We start from the raw sequence: 15,682 nt of genomic DNA, 5'->3' as shown, positions 1-15,682 counted from the left end.
GGAAGTTGTGCTGTCACTGCCTATTGACTGGCAAAAGAAAATCTGCTCTGATTTCCTTATAAGCTTTATTTGCCATTCTTTTTCCCAATTACATTAGGTTTTATGTTGCTATATATTCTTACAAACAGAAACACATAATAGTAGAACCCAAATAGAAGATCTATCTAAAGTTGAAAGATTGAGTTAATGATAGTGAAAGGTGCTTTATTAAATATTCCCAGCCTTTGTTTGTTAGGTGAGAAATTACATTAACAAAAACAAATACAGAAAAAGAGAAAAAATGGCATAAAAAATACAGATTAAAAAAAATGTGTTCTGTGGTATTTTGTAGCTTCCCGGACACCGTAGTGCATGATTTCCGTGTCGCTCATGATTGACGGTTTTATTGACGAATCAAATCCCTGCATTTGGTTCGTTGGCGTCCATGACACTTTGAGCTGTAGTTCATATCGTTACTAGGCAACGCTGACGGATCCTGGCGATTTTATATTGTACTGATTATACGCAGAGATCTGTGGTATTTTAACAATTAAAATTTACCATCAGTTGTTCTTAAATAAATTGCCACCCTGGCTTCCTCAAGGTAAGTTGACTGTTTTCGCTAATAAATGATGATGTAGCTGAACTATTCGCAATAAGTGCTATAATTAATAAAATTATGAGTTTTTTATTCGAATCCATATTTTTACACTGAAAGCCAAAAACTATTACGAAAATTATTAAAATTATCTATTCAAATTTCAGAGTGAAGTTGGGGTGAATATGTACTTTGATGAATTTTAAATTTTTTTTGAAAAGAAGTCTGCAGTACATTTAAAAAAAACTCATTATAAATCTTATTATTATATTTGGCTAATTTAATATCTATGAATGCAAATTCTCATCTTCTACTAACCCCCCCCCCCCCCTCCACATATTAATTAAACAAATTTAAATGCATCTCAGTACCATCTCTAAAAGCCTTAATCAGGAAGCTGGATGATGTTTATATGAAAGTTTTAGAGCTTTGAATGTTTGTGCATGTTATATGCATGCTCCCCTGGGCCCTGGCACATTAGAATTTTATTTTTGTACTGTATGTACTTCCATTTTTGTACAATAAAGTTGTAAAAAAATAGAGTTAATTAAAACGTCTTTTCTTTTCTGCGTTTTCTTAAGTGACCTTCGAGAAAAACTGGGAAAGAAGAGGCGAAATTTGCAAGAAACGCTGGGAGGAAACAAAAAAGATGACCTCCAGGTACAGTTCTATTTCCTTTTTCCTCCTCCTCCTCCAAAGGGGGGATGAAGAGAAAAGGTTTGAGAACCACTACTGACTTTATTGCTATCCTGTGTGTAATATTGACTTTTTCTCTGTCCCTTTTGCCCGGCTCTCATATGAAATAGCGGCATGGATGAAGGTTCACTCCAGATTTCTGTCTAAAAAGCTTCTTCTGGTGTTTCTTCAGGACACTGCAGGCAGAGAGGAAGACTCAGGAGAGACTCTGAAACGCTCACTGAGGGCTCAGAAGCAGAGGCGAAGGAGAAAAGTGCATCCTTTGTTGCTTTTGTCAGTCGATCGTCAGTCATTCCTGTTTGATACAAACTTGTTTGTTTGTTAGCTGATTGAGCAGTCTTCAGTCAAGGAGTGTCAACATGATGATGAAGATGTAGAGGAGCTTTCTACTGTTCAGCACCTTAATGTAAACGAGGAACCAGCTCAGAGGACAGTGGTTTCAAGGCCTCCATCTGCTTCTCACAGAGGTTGGTGGCTTTTCCTAAGTTGAGTATCTTGTTTTGTAACATTTCGTGGAAGATCGGAGTGGTTTATATGTACGTTGAAATGCGTCTGGACTTGCATTTCAACTGTAGTTTAAATACACTTTCTTTAATGCACCAAATACAGAAGACGTTTTTTATTACGATTGTATTTCTGGGTACAGATTAGGTTAATAGCCCCCTTTCAAAAAGCATTCTTGCCAATGTGGAGTGGGATCATTTCAAAATCTTTTGGTTTGGTCTCCATCTAAGCAGACCAATAAATGTTAAAAACAAATTTTAACATCTTAGTTTATTGTTAAAGCAACGGTAATCTCTGGTTTATTTATTTCTTGAAAAGAGCTGCTGGAATTGTTGTGCACTGCGTAATGACAACAAAGATTCTTATTCTTTTGTGGTTTGGAATCTTCAAATAACATGTTTCTGTGATGCTCCATTTTTATCCTAATGTGTCCTGTTGCAGGGCGTGGCTTGCAGTTGCTTTTGTCTTTTGCTTGTTTTAATCCAAAAGATGCCTGTTGAGAAATGAGTGCTGTTTTTGAGTCTGGAGCTGCTAGAAGACCAAAGAGGAGGTTTATGGATGCACTGAACGAAGACATGGGTAGCTGGTGTTGGAGCAGAGGATGCAGAAGACAGGGTTAGATGGAGGAAGCTCCCCTGAAGGAAAAAGCCAAAAAGAAAGGGAGAAGATAGCTTATGTCAAATATACATTTTTTTTGTGAAATGATACTTTGCATGAAAAGAAATCTTTAGTAATGTTAGTAAAACTATGTTTTTTCTTAATTTGAGCACATGTCAAACTATGTGCTTTACTCTAAGCTTTTTGGAGGATGAAAACAGAACCCTGGATTCCCCATTACGATGCCTGTTTCCTAAATCCTTTATAAAGGATCTGTGACTGATCAAAAATGACCCTTTTTAAATCTTTAACAACTTGCCAATGCAGCATGATGTGACGTCAGAGGTAAAACACATTCCATTCGATCTCCCTTCTATTTCAGGCTACTCTTTAAAACCTCTGCATGTCTCCAGCTCTCAAAAGTTAGACTGTTCTATGAGACGACACTTGGAGGAGAAGCTCGGGACAGCGAGGGTAAACACATATATAAACAAATGTGTTTTTTATCATGTCCAGAACTAGTTTAGCTTTAGGATTTGTTGTTGAAACAACATATATGGATGTTGCAATTTTATATTAAGGCGGAGAACTTCCTTCAGCAGGAAGAGGAGGTCTCTGCAGACCCAGCCAGCGTTCTCCAGAGCCTCAGAGGCAAAGACAGGACAACACGATTTGACAGAGAGGTGAGCAACTCCTCAAGCCTGAAATGTTTGAACACATACCCATAAAGGTTAACCACTGATATTTTACAGACAGATTCTGTCAAAGCAGAAGATGATGATGTTCCTGCATCTTTGAGCACCAAGGTGAAGTTCAAAGAGGCTGCAAAAAGAGTAAGTCTCATGCTATGGTATTAAAAATCCTATATTGTTATAACTGTTTCATCAGCTGTTTGTTTGTCTCCAGGTAGGGCAGGGCCTCCCAACTCCAAAGGAGGCTTATGATTTCTTTACGTTTAATTTTGAGTCCGAACCAGCGGAGGACACAGAGGAACTTAGCTGGAAAAACCGTGAACAGAAAGAAGGGACTGATGAGCCCAGAGATGAAGATGAAGAAGAACATCAGGTAACACACAGGCCGGGATAGTTCGTGTGTGTGGATCCATTGTTTGTGTTTGATAACACAGATTTAATGATGCAGCCTGAAGAAACTCGGCTCTATCCTAACGGAGAGGATTTCTTCATCGTTGATCAATCGGCGTGGGATTTCCTGGAGACGGCGAAGGCGGAATATGTTGGGATCCGAAAGCGAGCTGAGCGAGACAGTAAGCTCCTGTTTACACCGAGCTTTCGAAAAGGTAGGAAAACCAGCCTTAGATCATCTGATCGTCATCCTGGACTTAAAGTCCCTCTGATCTAAGCAGCTTCATTTTGGTACAGCTCCAACTTCTGTGAAACTTTCTGAGAAAGTAAAGCCTCGCTATATTGAGGATGAGGGTCTCTATGTGGGGAAAAGGCCCTCTGTGTCCCTCACCAATGAGGCCATCCTCGAGAATCGTCTGTTAAAAATGGAGGAGGTATGATCCGCTTCATTTGGGATTACCCAAACGCGTTGGTGCTTGAATGTTTTCTGTTTAAACCTGATAAGGGGCTGGAGTGGTTTGGTGACGACGGCAAGATTTTGGCTTTGCCTGACCCCATAAAGGAATCATCCACAAGACCTCGTGTCTTCAGCATGAAGGAGGACCTGCCTCCTGGCTTACAGACGGTGTTTAGGAAGGTCAGAAATGCACTCATTAAACCATTCATGCACTCATGGGGCAATATCCAGTTTAAGTTTTATTTTACCTTTTTGGAAATAAGCTCAACGGCAGTTTGATATTTGGTACTAAAGAGCAGGAAGTCATCAGAGAGCACAGATGGAGGTCAGCACATCTGTGATATATTATCATTATGACAGCATCTCACTGCAATAGTTATAAAAACACAGTGGCATTTAAGAGAAGCTGGCATTTAAGTGTCATTTATGCTTTCAAACAGCATCGGCTCTCTGCATGAAAATAAAACCAAGTTTAAAAAGTTTTCTAAGCTTTGAGATACATTTCCCAAATTCCTTTTTTTATATTCAGTTCATAGGACTAAACTATTATGGCCAATATGCGATTCACTTCAAATTTAATTTATTTCACATTCAAAATGGATAAGGTGTAATAAAATGTAGATCTGTTTGTTGTTCATAGATTCTTTCAGGATAATTTACAGATGTTCTAATTCAACAAAGCTAACATTAACACAGGAAGAAACAGACATTTCTGAAGCATTCAGGATATCAAACATGACGAGATAAACAGATCAAACGTCGGCCTTGTTCATTCACAATACAGCTAAGTAGCAATTCGTCCCACAAAAGTCCAACAAGTGATGATGAAATGAAAACTTCAAATATAAAGACATTCAGACGGTTTTGAATACAAACTTCATATATTTTGTCCAGATAATTTTGTTTCAGACTACAGATTGACAGTCCAGTAGCCTCTAAATCACGTGTCAAACTCAAGGCTTGGGGGCCAAATGTGGCCCTCCATTTCATTTTCTGTTGCCCTCGAGAGCATCAAAGTTTTTAATTTCTTAAAATAAAAAATAAAAATGGGAGTGTAATTATTCATATCTAGGGGGAATTGGACTTGAAATATCTGATTGGGCAACTTATACATTAGGATTTAAACACTGTCCATATAACCTAACCTGACAGAATCAAATGTAAAAGGATTTATGATAGAGTAACAAGCAAACACATGTTTTCTATGCAACTGTAATTGTCACTTTAAAAAGTTATAATAAATAAATAAATAAGTTATTTAACATTAAGGAGTAGTTACATTTATTTTTCATTACATTTAGTTTCATGTATAAGTTAGATCTGGCCCTTTGAGGACAGACACTATGCTGATGTGGCCCTCTGTGAAAATGAGTTTGACCCCCCTGCTTTAAATGAACTCAGAGTCTAAGCCAGAATCTGCAACTTTAAACAGTAAAATGTCCTGGTTTTTACTCATCAGAATGTAGTATGAGCCATAAAGTCTGATTTTACTTTTTAGGAAAATTTGATACTGCTTTGCATTCATTATATTATTGTTTTTAGAACAATTATGATTTATACATATATATATATATATATATATATATATATATATATATATATATATATATATATATATATATATATATATATATATATATATATATATATATATATATATATATATATATATATATATATTGCCTGAATAGAAAGAGAAATATAAAGAGAAACCAAACTTTTTCCAAAATGAGAAATAGTTTTTTACTCTTGTCTGAAGCTCGTAGGACTATCTTTCAGAATAAAAGACACCCTGTGCCAAACAAGATCATCCTAGTGCAGCAAACGTGAGCTTTTAAGACAAAAATTGTCTTTTCCCTTGTTATTTCTTAGGTCTACTTTGGTGAGACGTCATCCTTTTTCTTACTAACTATAACATAAACATCACTTCATATGTTTATGATATGGTAGAAAAAGTACATCAGAAATGTGCAAATAAATTGGCAACTCCCCTCTGGATAGCTACTAACAATTTTTGTACTGAATAAGATAAAATGTTCTTTAACTTCATAAAATAAACAGAGCAATTGGAAAAGGTCTGACTGTTTACCAAAGGTTAGTTCAGTATTTGAAATCTGTGCATTCTGGAGGAAGCATAGAGCGAATGAAGCGTCTTAATGCTAGCATGGATGCAAAAACCTTTTCATAGTTTATCCCACTTTTAGGAGAACTGCAGTCAGACATTTATAAACGTAACCAACCTAAATTATATCAATGCTAAATTAGTAATCCTTACTTTATAAAACCAGGCACAGAAGTATGATGGAGACCCTGAGAGAGTTTATCAGCTTGATGTGGAAGTTCTTGGCTTGATCTTCTCCCATCACCCACTCTTCAGTCGAGAACATGTCCTAACATCCCGACTGTGTCAGCTTTATGACCAGTACCTTACTAGGCAGCAGAATGATCTCACCAGGCATCTCACTGACAAGGTAAACTGCACCTGACATTCTCGTAAGATCCGTCAGCTGCCACTCCTCTGTTCTAAGGAGAGAAAATAGATTTTTTTCTTGTTTTTGTTTGCTCTCCGTTCTAGTTGAATGGTTTACGGAATGTCCTTGGAAATATGATGAAGATCCACAGAGAGAAAAGCCTCACCCCGAGTCTCCAGCAGAGAATATCCGAGTACAGTCTGGAAGTTAGGTGAGTTCTCCATGCACTCTGTCCAGAAACACCTGCCGTTCTGTCAGCAGCATCACAAACTGTTTGGGTTTTCTGCTACCTGAACACTGCAGGAACACTCGGCAGCTGCGAGACTCAGAGCAAGAGAAGGACAGGACTTTGCTAAAGAAGATCATCAAAGTGTGGAATGAGATCAAGGCCCTGAGAGAGTTTCAGAAGTTCACCAGCACGCCTTATAAACTCTTCCTCAGAAGGTTTGTAGAAGCTAAATCCAGAGAAACCTACAGTACATGGAAGTCAACATTTATTCCATTTTCCATCTTAACTTTGCAGCCAAACAGTTTTTTACTTGATCGTGAAGATGGATCACAAAAACCTTTGTGTCAAACCTTCTATGGACTGAATGAGATCTGAACACTTTATATCTATGTGATAAATCTGATATGTTTTAGAGAGAATGTGGATCGAGCATCAGATCAGCAAATATATGAAGAGGAGATCTTAGCAGAAGTGATGGAACTGGAGGTAGAGAAGGAGCAGGACTATCAGAGAAGCCTGGCTGAGTACAGAAAAGAGCTGGAGGAGTGGAAGCTCTGGAGGAGGAAGAAGGTCCACAGCCATACTGCCATTAGCAAGCACAACAAACAAACATGCAAAGTCTGTTCTTGAAGCAGTGAAGGGGTTGTTCTTGAATTGAATTGAATGATACTTTATTAATCCCAAAATGGGGAAATGTAGGTTCTTGCAGTGCATTCTCTTATTCCCTGTTTGCAGAAAGCAAAAGGAAAAAAGAAGGAGAAAAGAAAGGAACAGGACGACCCCACAGAGGAAGAGGATGAAGAGCAGCAAGGGAGTAAACTGGAAGGGCCCTCTGAAGACCTTCCAAACCCACAGCCTCCAGAAAGACCAGACTTTGATGCAATCGAGCAGCAAGTAAGAGAAAAAGCGGCGAAGATCCGCAGGAAACCAGGAGAGGCCATTCTGATCCCTGTGCTGTCTGCATCTGGAAACATCACCGACAGTGAACTCTGCCCCAGGTGCACTTTTTCATTCTTTTTTAGGATCACCTGTTCTGTGTTTTGACAACAGTGTAATGACTAAACTTCATGCACAGCTAGCGTTTTAGTGTCTTTTATGACCCTGAAAATCTCATGTCGTGCATTTAGGGTTGAAATCTCCCGGAGACAGGGAGTTCTCAGACACTCCCTCTTCATCAAGATTCTGTACAACGGCAAAATAGTTTCCAGAACAGAAAGCCGTCCACTCGGCACCGACTTCAGGGTGTATTTTGGTCAAATTTTCAATCTGAAGATAAAAAACTGTCCACAGAGCATTAACCTGGAGGTAGGGGGGTGCTGCTGTACATTTGTTTGATAGCTTGGCTGCAGTCTTGTGAGGTTTCACGTTCCCTGCCTGCCTGTGTTGGGGTTTTCTGTGCTGAGTAGGTCTTTGAGGACACCGGATCTTCCTGTTCCCTCCTAGCTCAGGTCTATGTCCCGGTGCCTGAGCCCTCAGTCGTGACGAGCGGCACTCCCTTGGAAGACTTTGAGTTCAGCAGCGATCAAAGAGTGATGTTTGACCACGAGGGGGTTGGAAGTGGTACATGTCTTCATTGTGGGATTCTTATTTAGAGAAAATTTCGATTGAAAGTCACACCCACCTGTCTTTTTCCCTCTGGCTTGCTCTCTCAGACGTGCCACTCTCCTTTGAGGCCGACGGCAGCAACAAAGTGATACTGTTGACCTCTGGGATGCTGACGTGCTGCGTGTCGTGGGGGATCGGAGACAACGGTGTGCCACTCGCTCCCACTGCTTCACTGCACCCTGGTGTTAGGCACAGGTATTTTTTCCAACACGTCTCACTGCTTGCATGCTGGAGGCCTGTAGTTGGATGTCCCCTCCGAGCTTCACCTGCAGCAGTTTTGAACGGCGGCTCATCCCTGTGTTGTAGCGGCTTGGGTCACGTGGATGCTGTCACAAGCATCGGAGCGTCTGGACTGCACGACATGAAAAGAATAGGGGAGTGGGCCAAACAGTCCCGGCTGGACCCCAACGACCCCAAAAACGCCTCTGTCAGGCAGCTCCTGGAAGTGAGTTTAAATGCATTTTTGCTGCTCTTCTTTTAGAAACCGATCATTACATTTTTTTTTTCTCAGGTAGCCAGCAGTGGAGAGGTAACAGCTCCGGAGTACTTCCGCCTGGAACATCTACAGGAGGAGTTTAATTTTGTAACTGATGAAGAGCTGGACAAATCCAAAAGGTTCCGCCTGCTCAGGCTGAGGAACCAGGGGGTCAAAGAGTTTCGTAACTACAAATTTATCCCTGCTTATGAGCATGAGATCCCAGACAATGTGTTCGAGGTCAGGACTAAAAGAAAAAGTGCAGTATTTAAGATCACTTTGGAATGCATTTGTTTGCAACAAACTCTGTTTTTTTATTTGGTTGAATATTTTTTCAGGAATATGAAAGAAGATTAAAAGATGAAGAGACAGTCGACACCAGAGAACACTTGGAATCGCATCGAGCTTTACTGGTCAACTACCTGCAGAAGGTGAGCATCAGTCCTGAGTATTATTTGAACCTTTATGCCATGACACAGCTTCACGTTGTCCTTTCCCCACAGATCCAAGAATCCATCACAAATCGGTTGGTTCTTGCCAAAAATCGCTTCATCCTCTCTGATTTAGTGGTTGAAGATGAGATACAGAGCAACAGGTAAATATTTCAGGCTCAAAAAACCTTCTGTCCCTGACATAGTGTTTTTTTTTCTTCTCGTGTCTTTTGCTGTTCCACAGTGGTGCAGTTTCCTGGTATGTCTTTAATCCCCCCATCCCTCTGAGTTTCTTGCATAAACTCCCAGTGCTGTAGTGCCAATAGTGGCATTTTCTTAGTGATCTCTGGGACTAAGCGTTTCATTTGTCAGCTCAAACAACCAGCCAGGAAGTCATAGATGAGCTTTTAAACAGTCCTCTGCTAGAAAATAGCTTCAAAGCTATAAAAATAAAACAAGCCTCACTAAAATGCAGCAACCAAACTTCAACTAAGCATGTGATCTGTCCTGAAGCATCTGTGAGATTGTAGTGAACTGATTTTAATTATATCTATGCCAGCAGACAACAGTAATATGTGAATGAGAGCAGATAAAAGGCTTTTTGTACAGCAGTTCTGCACTTTTAAGGTTTGCTCACACAGTTTATTCTGTGACTGATAAAGCGCAAATCCCTGGAGATAATGAGTACTGTTAGTGCTTCAAAGTTTTTCCCCACATTGTGATGTGCATTTATGGAATGTTCAGGTTTTAGCAATGTGCAGTGTGTTCTCCTCATGACCCGTTTGTGCCTTCAACCAGGATTCTTGGAATCAACCTGTTCAAGCTTACTGAACCCAAGAGGCCCAAGCCTCAAAGGAAGAAAAGAGAGAAGGTGACAGCACAGAATTTATCCGACAGAGACGTCAAACTGCTTGTCAAAATCATCCGAGCCTGTGACATCCCCGTCCGCAGATCCCAGAGCGAGTGAGTGCTGCCAAAGTAGACGAAAGGAAAAGCAAAAATAGAATCTGACTTTTGTTTCCTTTACTTTACCTTCTTATAGGAAAGCTGGACAACCCTCTCAGCGTGCCATCCACAGCAACGACTGGTCCCTCCACCAGGTAAAGCCCCCCTCAGCTTTCCTTCACAGCTGACTACTTCTCTGATAGCATCATCTGTTACGCACGCAACTTTCTGTCTATTGCAGGTTCAAGTCAGGCCGTTCGTGGAGGTTTCCTTCCAGCGCACAGTTCTGCAGACAACCACAGCCGACGGACCCAACCCCACCTGGAATGAAGAGCTGCAGCTTCCGTTCAGGTGCTGGCCTTAGCCACTGAGTCAGCACAACAACAGCTTTTGGAATCAAAGAGCATGCTGTAAACGCTGTGGTTTGACTCCTCAGTGCTCCAAACGGGGACCACAGCACATCCAACTTGCAGTCGCTCAAAGATGAAGTTTTCATTAACATATTTGATGAAATGGTGCACAAAACTGGGGTGGTGAGTAGAAATGTCGGGTTTCCCTGTAATTCTTGTGCAAATCTGTTTTTTGAAATACATTTTTCTACAGAATGATAAAGAGAGGGGGCCGTCGATTCAGATTCATGTAGAGAAGCACTGGTTAGGCTCCGTCAGGATTCCTTTCAACACTATTTACTCTCAGTCCAGCGTGAGATTTGGCACTAACAGGTTTTTTTCCTTACTGTGAAAACAAGCTGGCGGCTGACTTTTCTCATTTCTATATATATGTGGCAGATCGATGGAACATTTAAGGTGAACACCCCAGCTGTGCTGCTGGGTTACAGCAAGGAACCCAGTCACAGCGCATACAGTGGCGACGATTTTTTGCAAAGAGTAAGCGAAGGTGTGTACATCACGCTCTTCATCGCCATCAAGCCTCAGCTGGTGCCTGAAGAGTCCATTATGGAGAAGGTACGTCATTTCCAGGCGTCGAGTTCAGAACGGATTGGGTTTTTAGTTCCCAGTGTCAGTTCTCCCTGTTCCATCACAGTTTTCTGGTGTCTTTCTTTTTTTGAGGAATTGATCCTTGTCATTTTCTTGTTTTTTGCTTTGGGTTTGGCTCTCCTGTACACACTAGATAAAGGAGCTGGAGGTAACATCACTCAGGTCCTGCATTCCTGCCAGCACCTGCCAGCCCTGTACTTCCACACTGCTCTTCAGTCACATTTATCACTTTGCTGCAGTTTGACAGTCAAGAGCACGAGCGCTTACTGCAGGCAGCCAAGACGTTTGAGACGAAAGCAGCCAAGCGTTACCCGGACCGCCGCTGCATCACCACAGTCATCGACCTTAACGGACAGACGGTCTTCATCACGCGTTACATTCGACCGCTCAACCCCCCACAGGAGTTCCTGGATGCTTTCCCGAATAACCCCCAGGAAGCCACAGTGGGTGTGATCTTTACCGCATGTCAGGTGATATCAGCATGTTGCTGAGCCTTGTGGTGTCTCCACAGATGCTGGTGGCCCGGTTTGTGTCCCTCATCCCTTCTATTTCTGGCATCTATGACCTGTGGACCACCTGCAATGTGAGCAAAGCTCTTTATTTAGAGGTGATAAAAAGTTGAGGGAAAACCATCCTAAAGCACATCTTTTTATTTTTTAGCAATTCCTCACTCTTCTAGCCGGAGATGAGAAAGAACACGCTGTGTTGCTGTGCAACTACTTCCTGTCTTTGGGCAAGAAAGCCTGGCTAGTTATAGGGACAGCCATACCAGAGGTCTCTCACATTTACTCAATTACGACAAAATCATTTCTGACTCATTATACGAGGGCGTGGATGGTTACTTCCTGACGTGTTGATTGTTCTCAGGGACCCACGGCGTATGTCCTGACCCACGAACAGAGCCGCTACCTCATCTGGAATCCCAGCAGCGGTCAGCTCTATGGACAAAAAGACCGCTTCTGTCCGCTGCAAGCCGTCGGTTGCCTGGTTGATGCTGACAATGTGAGTGGAGGAAGAGCCGCTGGGTGCAAATTCCTTTCATCCATTTAAAGAGTTTTGACGTCTGTGATTTGCTGCTCAGGTTTGGTTCAATATTCAAGAGTATGCTTCCCCTATGAGGATGAGTTTCGATGTCTCAAAAAGGAAGCTTTGGAAACCCTTTTTCTCTGAGTCCTTTCCCCATCCCGGGTTGTCCAGCGTACAGGTGTGTCAAGTGATTTTTTTTTTTTCGGAAACAAACTTCTTTTGTTTCATTTTGATTGTATTTGCCTCAAAGCCTGAGGAGCTGGTGTATAGTCGCACAGACGCAGCAGCGGCAGCCAAACTTCAGGACAGGTGAGTCACAACAGCTCGCTCTGGGTCACCCTGTCCACAATTACAGCCTATCTGAAGTGTTTATCCACCCAACCGCTAGAATTGAGAACATTTTGAAGGAAAAGATTATGGAGTGGCGTCCCAGACACCCAACACGCTGGAACCGCTACTGCACAACCACCTTAAAGCGGTTCCTGCCCAAGCTGGAGCAGAGCAGAGGGCAGGACATGGCTGAGGGCCACTGCCATGAGCTCCAAAGGCTGCTGGGAAACTTCAGGGTCTGATTCACTGCTGCACAACACAAAAACTTAGAGACTTGGAGCACCAACTAACAGGCTCGTCTTCTTTCCAGATCTCAGGATTCCCTCTGCATATGCCCTTCTCTGAGATCCAGCCACTCATAGAGGCCGTGCACAGCACCGGCGTCCACAATATTCAAGGATCCAACGTCGAGTTTGCCCTGGCCGTTTACGTGCACCCTTATCCCAACAACATTCTGTCTGTGTGGGTCTACTTGGCGTCACTCGTGCGCACTTGACGACTAGGACGATCTCATCCAGCTTTGAAGATACAAGAATTTTCTTTAATTCAAACAAAACTTTAGTTTATTCAAATCCTTTTTGTACATGTCTTCATAACCTGTATGTTTGATATATAAGTCCCAATGTAAATCTTTTTGTACTTGATCTCATCTAAAAATGTATTTACTTCCCTGTTCAAGTAACCTGTCCTCCATAAACTGCTTTATTTACAAAAAACAGAAAATGTCCATTTTTCCAATCTTAGTTCAGATCTCTTAGTTCCCAAAATCAATGTTGCTTTTCCATGCACTCCAAAGGGCAGTAAAATGTTTCCATGGAGGTCCAACCCTCTGGATGATAACATGCTGGGGGAGCTTTCACCTTTCAGTGGATGGGCGCTTCTGCTTTATCGTTGTGCAGCTGTTTTTTGTGTTCTTGTTCTGAAGTTTTGCATGAAACAAAAAAATTAAAGAAAAGATTTTGTTGTACAGGCATATTTATGTGTAAATGGAGCTCATTCAACAGTGCAATATAAGATCGTATTGTACCTTAGTGTGTGCGTCTCTTATGGTTTTGTGATTGTTCAAGGTAAAATCTCAAAAAGATTCTTTTTAATCTTTATTTTCTCTCATTTTTCTAGCTACACAAACAGTGGTTCAACTACAGGAAACACTCGCTGTGTTCAGGTTTGTTTCTGCAAAGACACTAGACTGTAGACTTTATAGATACTTTCAATCTACGCAAGAGTCTCCCTCTTTTGAGGAATATTTCCACTTAGCATGTAGGCAAACAAAAGGAGCAACATTACAGTTTCAGGTTCAAGAAACATTTTGAAGTGAAACAAAATACAGCAAATGGTATTCCCAGGATAAAGTGCAAGAGTAAAGAGAAGTTTTTTGTTTTTTGTTTTGGAGACTAGCTGCCACAGTTCACTCTCCAGAGCGACAGCAGGCTCTGAAACCACACTGCAGGTTCTGGCTGCCGCTAGCGGAGAAAACACCACACGTTGGTCATCTTCTCCAGGGAGAAAAAAAGGGGAAAATCTCGACTATCACAACAACTACAGTATATTTGAAATGGGAATAATTCAGAGTGGCTCCTGGGAGAAATCCTTACCTCACATCACAGCAGTGAGGTTGGTGGCTGGTGAGGCACCGACTTCTCTGGAGTCAGATTTACAATTGAAAGAACTGAATATTTCACCATTCATCTAACAGCATATAAGATACACACAAGAACATATTTGTCCTATGTCTATATTTCTTTTATAGACGTGGATAGAACACTCTTCTTGTGTATAAATTATTTATATATACTGTAAACAAATTAAAGTATATACATGTGTTCAGCACACATTTCATTTTGACCCTCAGTAACTATTTCTGGAATTTTTCCAACTTTAAATTCTGGTGCTTTAATTAGTGTTATCACATGTTTGTGAAAATTCTCATCAAAATAATTCTTAAAAAATTCAGTTTTCAAATACTCACATTTTATTAAAAAATAAGTACATTAAAAAAAATTAAAACCATGTTTGGCCTTACTTTTTGAGTCCATGTGCCGATCCTTCTCCACAAATAAATCTATGACGATGTTGTAAAAGTCTTCCCTATTCTCCTTTATTTTAATAGGTCTCTCCTTCTCAACGTAGAAAGACGTCCTCAGTCTGTTCTGTTTCCAGCTCACGTCTGCCCCCTGCTGGCGAGGCTCGCCTCACCTTTTCCTTTTTTCTTTTCTTTTCTTTTCTTTTCTTTTCTTTTCTTTTCTTTTCTTTATTTATTTATTTATTTATTTATTTATTTATTTATTGCACTTTTTGCACAAAATGGAAGTGCATGCAGTACAAAACACAGTTTTACAAAAAAATAAATCTTATATCTAAGGGAAGCATACATACATACACACAAAAACATTCAAGGCTCTACAACTTTCACATAAACATACAGCTTATAGAGATGGTACTGGGATGCATTTAAATTGGTTTAATTAATATGGGGGGGGGGGGGTATAAGATGATGAGGATTTGCATTTATGGATACAAAAATAGCCAAATATAATAATAAGATTAATTATGAGGTTTTTTTTTTAATTTGTGTCCACATTTTTACTATAAAAGCTAAAAATTACATGTTCAAATTTCCGAGTGAAGTTGGGGTGAATATATTCTTTGATTAATTTTAAACTTTTTTATTTTATTTTTTAAGGCTGCTTTCAGAACGGTTTCAGAAAACTCATAACCTGTTTAGTTTAGCGAGCTAAAAATCAGTTTCCACAATATAGTGTTATGGGATTTTTTTTTCCCCCCCACCTACGAGATTAGCAGCAGCGGTGTAGGTGCAAGGACACCTCACAGTGCAGTTTACACTGCAGAAAGCATGTCCCTTTCAGTATCCTCAGGTTTCAAAGAGTTTGCCATGACTACGATCAAACTTTCCTCCCGAACATGGACTGGTCGGGGGAGGGGCGTGGCCACATTAGCATATTTCCCAAACATTTGAAGTGAACATTTATAATTAACATTTAAGTGGAACACTTAAATTTACATTTAACGTTAAGATTTATTATTTCCATTTAGATTTAAATTTAGCCTCTAAAAGTACACATCTTCAAGTCATTCACAGATAATCCTTTTATTGGTGATAAATATACAGAGAAAATGTGATATAAATGCATATGGAAAGAAATGTGTAAAATTGTCACATATTCATGAGGTGTATTTTCACATTTGGCGCCCCACAGTCCTCAGAGGTGTGCGTGTCCTTGGGGAGCTGTCTTCTTCC

At 40.6% G+C, this 15,682-nt stretch overlaps 1 protein-coding gene across 1 annotated transcript; it reads left to right on the top strand.

Moving 5' to 3' along the window:
* Positions 1-573: 573 nt before the first annotated feature.
* Positions 574-13,458, top strand: LOC101160942 (coiled-coil and C2 domain-containing protein 2A-like). Its single transcript, XM_023949697.1, has 38 exons — positions 574-583; positions 1,159-1,237; positions 1,446-1,526; positions 1,599-1,740; positions 2,757-2,848; positions 2,956-3,057; positions 3,127-3,207; positions 3,281-3,439; positions 3,515-3,671; positions 3,754-3,890; positions 3,962-4,093; positions 6,202-6,384; positions 6,489-6,595; positions 6,688-6,828; positions 7,027-7,183; positions 7,349-7,611; positions 7,741-7,918; positions 8,020-8,173; positions 8,266-8,413; positions 8,525-8,663; positions 8,730-8,933; positions 9,032-9,124; positions 9,197-9,288; positions 9,923-10,087; positions 10,167-10,224; positions 10,311-10,420; positions 10,506-10,602; positions 10,673-10,771; positions 10,858-11,034; positions 11,201-11,215; positions 11,307-11,510; positions 11,579-11,650; positions 11,728-11,841; positions 11,935-12,069; positions 12,149-12,271; positions 12,344-12,402; positions 12,482-12,659; positions 12,734-13,458. The coding sequence occupies exons 5-38, from the start codon at positions 2,810-2,812 to the stop codon at positions 12,917-12,919; spliced, it is 4,458 nt and encodes a 1,485-aa protein (XP_023805465.1). The 5' UTR covers positions 574-583; positions 1,159-1,237; positions 1,446-1,526; positions 1,599-1,740; positions 2,757-2,809; the 3' UTR covers positions 12,920-13,458.
* The last annotated feature ends 2,224 nt before the right edge of the window (positions 13,459-15,682 follow it).

Source organism: Oryzias latipes, chromosome 19, assembly GCF_002234675.1.
Source record: "Oryzias latipes chromosome 19, ASM223467v1".
NCBI lineage: Eukaryota > Metazoa > Chordata > Actinopteri > Beloniformes > Adrianichthyidae > Oryzias > Oryzias latipes.
This window is presented reverse-complemented; position numbering and strand designations above follow the sequence as displayed.

Excerpts from the sequence above, each read along its gene's own strand:
- LOC101160942 (XM_023949697.1), top strand. The coding sequence starts at position 2,810 with ATGAGACGACACTTGGAGGAGAAGCTCGGGACAGCGAGG. Across the intron at positions 3,672-3,753 it reads TACACCGAGCTTTCGAAAAG|CTCCAACTTCTGTGAAACTT; the intron begins GTAGGAAAACCA and ends ATTTTGGTACAG. Across the intron at positions 11,842-11,934 it reads TAGGGACAGCCATACCAGAG|GGACCCACGGCGTATGTCCT; the intron begins GTCTCTCACATT and ends GATTGTTCTCAG.